Raw genomic sequence first — 12,594 nt, 5'->3', positions numbered from 1 at the left:
TTACCATGAGCAGATAGAGTGACTGTAATCATTTCTTTTCATGAAGACCAGCTGGTCGAATTGCCCAATGTCTACCTTGAAACTTCCTGAAGCTTCCTTCTTTAGCATGTTTTATATTTAATACAAAACTAGATATCTTCATCAGTGTCCCAAACTAAAACTAAGTGGGCCAGATGCCCAGGGTTGATTTACACCTGGATCAATTGATATGAAGAAGATGCCTCTGTAGCATGCAGCTTTAATCTTGTCTATTCACAGCAAGGGGTGGGAAAGGCGAAAAAGTAGAAGACCCAGCAATCCATCCCAGGGCTTGGCCACAGAAGTTCACACGCAGTGCTTCTTAGTCTAGACTTGATGGTCCAGTCTGATCAAGGAGATGGCCATGTAGATCGTCTACCAGGACACTCATCCAGGGACATTTAATATGTCAAGAGTTTCTCTAATCCTAGGAATTGCTGCTGAGCTGTCTCATCCTGCTATTTAATGAATTAAATCATGAAGCAGCACATAGCATAAGCACACAGAGAAACTGTTGGCTGATGTTTCTAAGAATTAAAAAAATAAAAAATAAAAAACAAGATACCTTTAAAGTCCTCTTATAGCTACCCTTTAGGATTACTAAGTACCGAAGTGCTTTGCATACACACACATACACACACACAGTAATTCTTGCTTTCTTAATTTGGACAGGAACTTGGATAAAGACTATCCTTTTAATTATCTGTAAAGAAAATTGTTAAAACAACCTACTTGAGAGAGATGACTTCATAAATTTTAAATAGTTTTTTATAACCGGCTGCTAATTTATCCATTTATTAAAACATGTTTAAGAGAATTCACAAGTAGATAAGTCTAGTACTTTATATGCTTCAGGATAGAGACACTAAAATGTCAGTAAAAAAGAAGTGTAATAATTGCTTTGAATTATGGGCTTATGGGTTAGTCTCAGGTCCTAGAGCCACCTCACACCTGAGCTGAATCCCACTTCTACTGCTTATGAGACCTGAGCCTTAGGCTAGTTACTTACCCTAATAGTACCCATCTCACAAGGTAAGACATTTGTGTGAAAGGCATAGAACAGTTTGGCATATAGGAATGCTAGCTGTTATTCTTTCTTGTAATCAATTTGAAGTAATGGCCCTACTACTTCTAAGATTAAGGGAAAGCCTGTGACAGTCTGTTTCTTTATATTTTAATTAAATTTAATTGCACTTTCATATGCTTTTGTTTCTGCTTTCCGTGAATCTTCCCTACATCCATCCCCTTTTCTCCTCTGATCAAAAGAAAACACTCCAGCCCTCTTGCCCATATTGTTCTTTCCTTGAAGTCTCAGGATTACCAGCTGTTCTTAGACCTTCTTCATGCTTCACAAATTCCCTTTCCCGGACTTCAGTTGAACTAAAGTCACTTTGTGTATCATGTTTCTCATTTGCCCTGTTAAACTGATTGTTATGCACCCTGGGAAGGGAAGCTCTGTACTCTGTACAGGGTCTTACTGGGTCCTAGGTCTGAAAGGTGACCCCTGTTTTAGTACTGTTTTTTTATGTGAAAGGATTTGCATTTGTCAGTTATGTAAATAAAAACCACAGTTCCATTAGTGTGAAATTTTCTCTTTGATGTCCTTTTAAGAAGTGAAAGAGATAAAAGTCATTATTAGTAAAATACTGTATGAAAAATCAAAGTGAATGAATATGATTTTGGGGTAAACTATGTCTATATGTTGCAGGTTCCTTGCGGCTTATAAAGGATACTGAAAAGTTGTCATAAGATGCGAACTTTTTCATGGAAAAATGAAAATTTTCAGAAGTAGTTAAATAACTGTACTTTATTCTTCATTGGTACCATTGCTACCTCAAACTCAATTGCAAAGTTAATTAAAATATTTGAAGGAAAACAAAAAAAAAATTTTAGTTTTAAAACTTTTTAAGGGTATTGACCCAATTATTTTAGTCAAATGTTTGCCAGCTGCATATGTTAAGGAAAACTTACACTTAAAACCTTTATGATGGCTATATAAAGTATAAAATTCATGTACTTTTGCTTCAAATGAGTTGTATTTGCTATTCTTTGTATGCTTTAAAAAGTTTATTGGATAATTGTATTTAATTGAACAATAAAGCTTTAATTGCTGTTTTGTCAAATTAGAGCCTGAAAGGCCATGTCAGAATTACTGGCCAATTAATGATGCCAGTTGGACCGGGAAGCTAATTTACAAAAGTGACGTATTAACTGTTGGTTAATTTTGCCATCCACACCTAGGCTCCTACACATCATGTTTTATCCAGTATTCGTTGGGCCACGATAGCATGGCTTAGTACATTTGGTCCTCATTTTTCCAGGATTTCATATTTGCAGATCTGCCTACTCGCTAAATTTATTTGTAACCCCCAAATCAATACAGTGCTTTCATGTTCATTTATATATGGCATAAGGAGGGAATTTGAGTTGCCCAACTGCGAGTTTCCAGCTGAGGTTGAACAAGGGGACATTCTCTCTTCTTGTTTCAGGTCTCATACTATAAACATGTCCTTTTTGCAGTCCATGTAATGCCATATATTTTGCATTTTTGTTCCTTTTGTTGATAATTTCTCTGTTTAAAATGGCCCCAAGTGTAATGCCGAAGTGTTGTCAAGTATTTCTAAATGCAGGAGGGCCTTGATGTACCTTATGGAGAAAATACCGTGTTAGATAAGCCTCATTCAGACATGAGTCATAGTGCTGTCAGCTGAAACTTCATTGTTAATAAATCAACAATATACATATTAAATAAGGCATCTTTAAACAGAAACACACATTAATTCAAGGTTATGTATTGATCAGTTAATGAAACTATGTGACCAGAGGCTTGCAGGAACCCAACCTTGTGTTTCCTCTAGCAACAATGGTTCCGTGTTCTTTAAATCTGTGAATAATGAGAATCAGCTGTATTTGTGTTAAAGGCTAGGGCCTTGATGTCAGTCTGGTTTTAATTTTTAAACATTTTGTTCTCATTTGCAAATTGTGCTCTGCATCTTTAGGACTGATGAAGTACTTGCCTAATCAAGGTACAAATATCCTTCTCAATCTACTGTTGTAATAATGTGGCCTGATAGGATCTAGGGCTAGATTGGGTAGTGAAGATGTAACTCTGGGACAGAAGAAAGTCTTTGATTTTTAAGAAATACAAGTTTTCCAAAGAGGCAAGTATTTATTAGATTGAATTTTAGCATCTTAATAAAAATATAGGTTCTCCCAGAGGGTATTTTCAACATCTGTTGTCACTGAGAATTTGATTTAAATAATAATTATTTAATGAATAGATTAAATTACAACTTAAATCCAGAATCTAGATAACACTCTTTTATCTGTAAAAACTACATTATTTTAAATAAAACTTCAGTGCTTGGCCTTCTCATATCCTTTGTTTTAATGGCATGCATTCCATATCTTAAAGCATTGTATGAAATCTAAAATCAGAACTGTCCAAAAAGTTTTCCAGGGTTCTTTGTGTTTAGAGTTTTTGTTACTGTTTTTGTGGTGGTTGTTACTTCTACTACCTTGTCCTCTTAAATTTCTTTACATATTTTTCTTGACCAGTTTTCTATACTACCCAAGAACTCAGGCATTTGATATTTTTAGAGAATTTTAAAGCAACGTAAAAGATTTTCGTTTCTAAAATTTATGAAACTGATAGTTGCAGGTTGTGAATTTAAGCCCTGCTTCTGCAGTCATTTAGCTCTTAGTTAAATGAGGTCATTTAACTGTCTTGATGCAAGAACAGACCGAATGCCCTGGAAATCCACTGTGGCTTATAAATTACAAGGTTTGATGCCTGGGTATGGATTAATATTTTATTTCAGAGGAGCCAAAATGCTTTTCTCCTCAACTTGCCTGCCCTCCATTGAGTCTTCTCTCACCTCCCCTTACATCAGTTTACCTGTCCCCTGGCCCATTGGCTCTGGGTTTACTAGTGGCTGATAAGGGATTAGAATCCTATTCTTTTTCTTCTCAGCCATGTGACCTTGGAAACTACTGTGAGTTGATTTGCTCTTAAAATTTCTATTCAGTTTACCAAACCTCTTTGAAAGCCCTTATTACCAGACCCTGTGATAGGCATCAAGGGTACAGAGAAGGAAAGAAACCATTCCTCTGACCTTAATGTCAATTTCTAATCCAATAGAGAAGATAGACAAATAACAAGTAATTGTAATAGAGTGTTACAGTTATAATAGAAGCAATATGTACCAGGTTGGGTGGGGAGGGTTGTTTGTTTTGCACCCCTCAAAAACCAGTGTGATTAATTCTGTTTGAGTAGCTAAGAAAATAGATAGAGGAAGAGGTGCTCCTTGCTTGGAGTTGAGAAGAATGACTAGTAGTTTGCCAGGTCCAAGTGTGGGAAGCATACAGGCACAACAAGGGCCTTTGCAATGCCTGTTGGCAGAAAGGAACACGGTATTGTATATGTTCAGAAAACTAAGAAGTATTGTATATAGACAAAGCATAGAGGATGTGTGTTAGGTGCTAGATGTTGGAGGATTCTATCTGTATGCTATGCTGAGGAATTTTTTAAATGTATTATGAAAATTCAAATACACAAAAGGAGAGAATAATATAATAAACGCCCATGTACTTATCACCTAGTTTCTGTTTGTAGTATTTAAAAGCAAAGTTCAGACACTCATTATTTCACCTATTAAATACCTGCTAAAGAATTTCAACTCTGCACAGTGGAGAGTTTTAAACAAAGGATCAGAGAACGGAAGTCTGCAGCTCATCATGGTTGCTCTTGGGGGTATGTGGAGGACAGATTGGAGGGAACTAGGACCAGGGGCAGGAGACAGTTAGAAAGCAGTTTTATTTAAATCCAGGCAAGAAATGCTGAAGAGTGTCACACAGCAGGGGATGGATAAAGAGAAATCATTACGAGAGAATGGTCTGAAAAATCGCCTTGGGGAGTGGAGGGATGATGGGAAAGCTTTGGACAGCTTCTTAGCAAAGATGGGAAGTGTGGGTGTTTGGTCAGGTTTATAGGGAACAGTGTGCATGTTAAATGTCAAAGTAGGGAAGTCCATTTGGCTGTAGGCACAGAGCTCAGAAGAGAGATTGCAAAACTGTTCATAATGTAGGTGGTGGTGGCCAAGTGTGCAGACAGAGCATGTAAAGGGAGGATGATAGCACCAACAGGGTCTGAGAGGCAACCCTGTGGCCACCTCAAAGGACCCTGATTTCAAAAAGGAAATAGATATGGAAGTGACCAGCCAGCAGAGTGACTGGCAAATTGTGAGGAAGTGGTAAATGTGAGTTTCTTTACTTCCTTTGCTTATGTGTGGTGTTCTTGCTTCCCCTTAGCCTCAACTCTTTTTTCAAATCTTATGCAACTTGCATTATCTTTGTCCTAAGTTCACCAGGCAAATACAGCTTTAAGTTTGATGACAAGAAAATCTGCTTTTCTTATGGACATTTAGTATATGCATACTTATCCTGCTATCCCTATTAGTTCATCCCTTTGAGAGCAGAAGGTGTGTATTCATTTGAGTGTCTTCATTTCACCAGTTAATTCAGAGCTTTGCACATGATAGATATGCTATACATATTTATTAAAATGAATTAAGTGTCTGGCTTCTTTCCATACCCTTGGTGTGTGTTTACGTTATGGGCCAACTGTGGGTGTATATATTTTACATCACCTCTCTTTTCCAGTTTCTCCCAGAAAACAAACTCTTATCCCTTTCTTCCCTCTCAAACAGCACGCTTAAAAATTTTGTTAGGATTTTTTTTTTTTAATGACAGGTTGTATTTAATGTTTCAAATTACTCTGTTTTGGAGCCACTAAAATGAATTGGAGCATTTAGAAATGCATTTAGAAAATAAGAATTACAGGTAGTTGTGGGATCACATTATAAATCTGACCTTTGCTTCTGCTTTCTTCTCCAGGGCCTGCTCTCTTTTCTGAGTGCCCCACTCATAGGTGCGCTGTCTGACGTGTGGGGAAGGAAGCCCTTTCTCCTCGGCACCGTCTTCTTCACCTGCTTTCCAATTCCACTGATGAGGATCAGTCCATGGTGAGTGGCTAGGTCCTCCATCATGACTGTCTGTTTTGGATCACCTGTGGACAGTACACCTGCAGTGTGCTTTTTAACCTTTGCAAAGCAGTTGTACCTGTGTTTTCATTTGAACTCTTCGGTAATACTGAAAGCTAGTAGGCAGTTGCCATCATGCCCACCTAAGTTCTTCACTTAGGTGAAGAAATAGAAAGAAAAGATGTCTCTAAGGGCAGCTATTGTTGCCATGAGGTAAGTTACAAGATTGGGTCCTGGGAGGGGGCAGATAATCCCTGTACTCACTCAACTGTGACTCATTTGACTTTGAAAATGTGTTGTTTTTGTCAGCTCATTGCTCTGGGGCACTGACATGAACATAGTTTATATCAAAAGGCAGGAGTCACTTTTTTGTGTACTGTATTAAGACCAATAGCCTATTCTAAATCATAATGTGAATTTTAATTTGATCTCATTTTTTCATGATAAATAAGGAGAGAATAGTTAGCATGTAACCAAGGCTATTTAGTTAATAAAAATGGGTTGGAATTTGCACCTGAGCAGTAACTTAGTTTTTCTGGAGTACAGAGGATGGTATTTTGGCCAAAATTCCTGTTGCTGAGATGCTATTCCTATGTGAAGAACATACTTTAGAATGGAGGGTTTTTGTGTGTCAGTTTCTCGGGGATTTTTTAAAAATGCGATTAATAGTTTCGGAGGGGGGTGCTCATGTGAAAATACTCTCATTTGATTATCTGATAGGAATTTTATGTCAACATTTGTCATATTCCAAATGTGTTGGCTATCTATAATGAATCATTTTATTTCCTACCAGATGAATTTTTATAAAATACTTTTTGGTATTGAGTCTTTCTGTCCAAGAACAAGTCATGCTTTTCTGATGAATTAGGGTTTTTTTTAATGTCCTCTCAATACCTTAAAATTTTTTTCTTCAGATCTTTAAATGATTTTACCTCTTCTCTTCCAGTTTTCATGCTGCTGCTTCTGCTACTTGTGTAGACTAATGAATAATGTTAAATAAAAGTAATGATTATGGACCTATCTATCTCATATATATGAAGGAAATATAATGTTTCATCATTGAGTATTAAGCTACCTTTTGGGTTGAAAAATACTTGTTCCTATTTTATTTAGAGATTTTCTTTTTTAAAATCAAGGTTGAATGTCAAATTTTATTTGATGCCTTTTGCATCAGTGGAGATCATTTGAATTTTCTCCTTAGATCTACCAGCATGATGAATCATATTAATAGATTTCTAATATTGAAACATCCTTACATCCTAGGATTAAACCCTACTTTTTGTTCTGTGAGATTCTGTTTGCTAATATTTTAACTAGATTTTTTAAGCATCTATGCATATGATAGAAATTTTTTGTCTTAATTAAATTAATTTTTAACATGCTTCCTGCTTTTGTGTATATGTATTTTTCTTAGCTAAAACTAGGAAGTTTAGAAAGTTTTAATTTCTGTTCTGGCTACCTTTAAAAGTATAACTTTACTGCATACCCTTACTCTTTCGTGTTTTTAAACTGCATTTACTAAAACCCCTTGAACAATGGCAAAATTAGTATGTTTCTCCTTCCTCTCCATCTTGATTATAATTTTATTAGTTGTCCTCTATATCTTTAAATATACATGTATTTTTTTAAATTTATTTTTTGGCTTATAGTCTTTACATGATATCTTTGGCTTTGGTTATAAAAGTGTGTATACACTACCTCTCTCATGGGTGTTTAAAATAATCTTTTTATAGGTGGTATTTTGCAATGATTTCCATGTCTGGAGTCTTCTCAGTCACGTTCTCTGTGATATTTGCCTATGTAGCTGATGTTACTCAGGAGCATGAGCGAAGTACTGCTTATGGATGGGTAAGATAATAGATTGTTTTTTAATCAGAGAAATAATGAACATTCTACTAAAAATTCACTGGAAAGTGAGATTTTATTAAAATAGTGTTAAATATTGACTTATGTAAAAGAAAATCCAAAGCAATTGAAATAAAAAAGGAGACTTATGAGAAGTTAAAAATAGCAAGATAGAAATTGCTAGTAATTTGTTTTCTGGTTTTAGTGTTGGAAGATTGGCAGGATGTGTTGAGTTGTCAGTTGCAAAGTTTTTTTAAAGTTGGTTTGATTTGTTTCTTGTTAGCTAATCTCTTGAGGAACCATAAACAGTAAACAGGTGCTACGATCATAGGTCTCTGTGTACCTAATTAGAATTGGAGAGGTGATAAAACCTCAGCCATGTTAATCCATTGTTACTCTATTGCTAGTTGTGTGACTCAGGCACTTATTTGGGACATGGTACTACAGAAAAAGGACTACATTCATTCAGCAAATAATTGCTGAGTGTATAACAAAAGTTATAGGAGACCTTTTTTGGGTAATTGACAATCATTTCTAATTTTCTTAGGCAAGATAATGGCACTGTGGTTATGTAGGAGAAGAAAGACCTAAAGAAGATGGCAGGCTGAAGCCATTTAGGTCAGAGTGTCACAACTTTGAAAATTACTTAAGTGGTTCAAGGGGAAAAGATGACAGGCAAGCATTTGTGGGTATGTGTTCAATGTGTGAACCTCTTGGGGTAATTGGGTGTGGACAGGAAAAATTTTCCCTTCTTCCCTTTTAGGTTCTTTGGCCAGCATAATAATTAAATTGACATAAGACAGATTAACAGGAGAAAAACAAATTTAATTTCATATGTATGGGAGTCCCACAAAGATGCGAGATACTCAAGGGAAGTCAGGCAATTGAGGCTTATATACCATCCTGAGCTAAGGAGAAAGAGGGTAGGGATCTGGGGCTTCAAAGGGAAGGAAGACAATTCACAGGAAGATGAGGAGAGCACATATCTGGTAAACAAATGTTTGCCATTCCATGCAGATAAGTCTGATATAAAAAGTTATCTTTACTATTTGCTCTCTTCCTGGCATAGGCCTCCTGTCTAAATTCTTTTAGGCTGTTAAGAGAAAGGTAAAAAGCTTTTCCTGAGTTTCCTGGGTCTTAATTGCCTTCAGCTAAAAACAATCCACATGCCAAAGTGGCACATTTTGGGGTGGCTTATTCTGCTCCCCTTCAGCGTGCATTGTGCTCTTCTCTCAACTTTCCTGTGTTTGAAATGTTTATAGTAAGAAGATGGAAGAAGAAAGATGATCTGGCTGGGTTGTTGAATGTTTGGAGGGGGATTGAATGCCGGAAACTCAGGATACTTCTCTCCTGAGTCTTACTTTTGCTTTTAAATCCCACTTCCTGGAAGACAGTAAGTAGTCATTCAGTGTTGACTGAGTGAATAATTGTATGGATCAATGATGGACATATAAGTCAGTTACTGCTGTTCCACAGAACACAACAGCAATTTTTACTTTGTTGACTTTAGACATCAGTAGTTTAAAAACTTCTCCTTCGACCCCACTTACCCTGTAGCTATTACTTGCTCTCTCCTTTCCTTCTTCCCTCCTCCCCTGAATGTTTCTCATGTCATGTCCTAAAACAGGGGCATCTCCAGAGTGCTGCGGAGGACAGAGGGAGAAGCAGATAGGAAGGCTTCAAAGAAGGCAGGGTGTTCAAGGTGGGCTCTCAGGGTCGGTCAGCAGATTTGAGGGGTGCCAGAAACCTCATTTATCAACACTTGTGCAGCTTTTCTCAACATCACAGAAAATACTCATTTCCCTTCAATTTCATTCGATTTTTGTTCCCTGCTTCCACCAGAAAAACCCCTCATGAAGCTGTTGTGCTAAGCAGTGGTACTTAAGGAAAGATTTCAGAGAGAGAGTTCCGGAACCAAAGTGACCATGACTTAGTTCCCCTGTCTCTAGCTCAGTTCTTCATCTGTAAAATGGCAGTTATAATAATGCCTGTTCGTAGGTATGTTGAGAGAAGTTAGTGAGAGGAGCGCCCTACTGAAGTGTGCCCTCAACCAGCATGTAAGGCTTCCTGGACTTGGTCACAGGACTCAGGATTTGGTCAGTGGCTAACCTTTACATTTACCTTTACATGTCAGATGTTGAGATGACAAACCTGAAAAAATTAAAAGAAAAAAAGCTTGCAGGCTACCTTACGGATATAGGAGGATTTATTGCCAATTAATTACAGGATTGTCAATCAAGTCTAGCTGAAATTCTAAGAAGCATTTTGAGGTCTGTTAAAGAATATATATGTTTATCTTCCTTACTGAAACTCCTCCAGTAAACAAAGAAAAGTGGTAATTCTTTCAATGGCTGCAATAATGAATTTAAGTTAATGCTCATTGAGAGACTGCTGTGGTGAAGTCATCCTTTAGATTTATTCACCAGTGTCATATTGAGTGTTAAATCAAAGAGGGATTTTAGATAAATACACAAACTAAGCAAGTAGGCTGCTTTAAGTTTTAAGAAAGATGCAACGTTTTACACAGAATTTCATGGGGCCGTAGATTCTCAGAAACTCATTCAACAAGTATTTATTGAGCACCAACTGTGGCAGAGTAATGTAACTAATCAAATAAAACAATTAGGAAACCACTGCTGCTCCCTGTCCCCTTCTGATATTTGAAATTTGGTGACTAACCTTTTTACTTTCATTTCCATATTTCACATGATTAAATTGGCTCCCAGAGTATTCATTATTAAATATTTTAATAACAGATTTTTTCCCACTAAATTCCTATTGTTTCTCACTATTACTACATGTATATAATAATTATGTTTTACTTTTTGCATACTTGAAGAAATTAAACTGATCTTTAAGTATTATACCTGCTTCAGTGTACCACTAAGGGAATGGAGGGAGGAAGATTAGGGTATTATAGGTGGGCATTAGTAGACGGAGAGATGGGAGGAGGAAATCCTGAGCACTGTAGGACCTAACCAAATTGGGCTGTGTTAGCAGGAGGGGGTAGGCCTGCCCCTCTGTGTCTGAGAGCATTTGCCCTGCGGTACCATCTAAGTCAAGTTATGAAGCTTTCGGGTTTTCTGATACATAGACTTGTAAATAATAATGCTCGTGTCTTCTTCGTGTTTTGCAAGACTTAAAGATTCTCATTAAGATTTCTGCCTTTGGTAGTTTCTCCATGGCAATGTACAAATGTTTGAATTATGGAAATACCAGAAAATAGAGCACTTCTCCCTTAGAGCAGTGTTGCAGGATACATCACATGGATGGGAAAGATGAATTTAAAAGTTTACCATGGTTTGGAGTGCATCATTTATTGATAATGAGCATTAATCTCATAATCAATCATTCTTTATCCCCCTTGTTTATATCTGAAGTAGTTACTGTATCCCCTTCAAATTTGTGGGGGAGCTTAGTAGAAGGCAGTCATTTTCTATTCAAAACTGATGTATCGTGTATTCTTACATATTAAATTATTGTTATATAGATAATAATTTAATTCCATTGTTCTTAATGACCAAATCTTGAGTTATTGAACAATCTTTATCTTAGAAAATGTCCAATTGGCTAGAATAGAATTATGATAGTAGAATTAGAAATGTCTGACAAATAATGAAATAAATGATTGAGTGTTTTCTTCTGTATACTCCATGATCTTTAGATTCTTTACACTTGGAATGCTGGGGAATTATAGAAGCAGTTTTAGCTGAAATTTAGGTCTAAGTCTGACTGTGCATTTTAGTGAGAAAGATTAACTTGAGAAATTGGAAGATGGCTTCCAGTTCTTGCTCATCTGTGTGAACTTAAGACATATATTGTTTCTTTATTTGTACATTGAGTTGTAGAATATCTTCTCAATTTACATACAGTAATTTGACAAGGATTAAGTAGTGGGAAACTGTTACGAATAAATGAATGAATGACCCATTTTGTGCAGGTATGATGTTGTTAGTATTAGCACCTGAGGACCCTGCAGCAGTGCTTCCGTAGCATGTGAGGATGCTGCAGCAGTGCTCCCATAGCTGTTTGCATGTCATTGCAATTTATAATATAAAGTTACATGATTGCCTTGATCTTCTTAAATAAAATGAAAAAAACCTGAAGGGCAGGAGCTCTGTCTTCTTATTTATCTGGCACATAGTAGATGCTCAATAAATATTGAACCAGGGAATTCCTGTTCCCCAAATTAGAATTCCCTATACCCCCTTTTTTTCCCCAGAAATTTTTTTACTTTTGGCTTTTATAATATTTTTAGTATAATACTAATTTCCAATACGTTGTATTTTCACATTCAGTTAGGGGGTGATGGATGAAGAAAAAGTGTTATTGCCTACCCAGGAGTCATAATTTCAATCATAGATAATGATTTCTGTAGTTTCTATTAAAATCCATTAGAAGTTTAAATAACCAACTTATTATAAATGAGCTTTTGACACTCAGTCTGGTTATAATTTGGAGACTCCCCGTTTAAGCTTCTGAACATTCAGATTACATTTCAAAATAAAGGGAGCCTTCTACGTGCTTATATGAAAGCAGTGTGAAGAAGCTTCACATGGATTCAAGTTGCAAGGGTGATCAGTTGACTCAGTGGTCTCTGGTATTAGGTGGAGGTTGGGGGTGACAGCATGACAAAAGTCCCTAGCCTGGGGATTTCTCCATTTAAAAAGCTTTGGCGTCTCCCTCAACA

The 12,594-nt window shown here is 36.6% G+C and overlaps 1 protein-coding gene across 5 annotated transcripts in view; it reads left to right on the top strand.

Moving 5' to 3' along the window:
* Nucleotides 1-12,594, top strand: part of MFSD14B (major facilitator superfamily domain containing 14B) — a 166,647-nt gene that overhangs the window by 141,429 nt on the left and 12,624 nt on the right. For all 5 annotated transcript variants that reach the window (XM_082469758.1, XM_082469755.1, XM_082469757.1 and 2 more), the window contains 2 exons: nucleotides 5,914-6,041; nucleotides 7,793-7,907. In XM_082469758.1, coding sequence (XP_082325884.1) covers nucleotides 5,914-6,041; nucleotides 7,793-7,907 — 243 coding nt within the window. The remainder of the gene's footprint in view (nucleotides 1-5,913; nucleotides 6,042-7,792; nucleotides 7,908-12,594) is intronic.

The sequence above is a fragment of the Balaenoptera physalus genome, assembly GCF_965194825.1.
Source record: "Balaenoptera physalus genome assembly, chromosome: 7".
In the NCBI taxonomy this organism is placed as follows: Eukaryota; Metazoa; Chordata; class Mammalia; order Artiodactyla; family Balaenopteridae; genus Balaenoptera; species Balaenoptera physalus.
The sequence above is the reverse complement of the archived record's forward strand: the minus strand, read 5'-3'. Positions and strand labels throughout refer to the sequence as shown.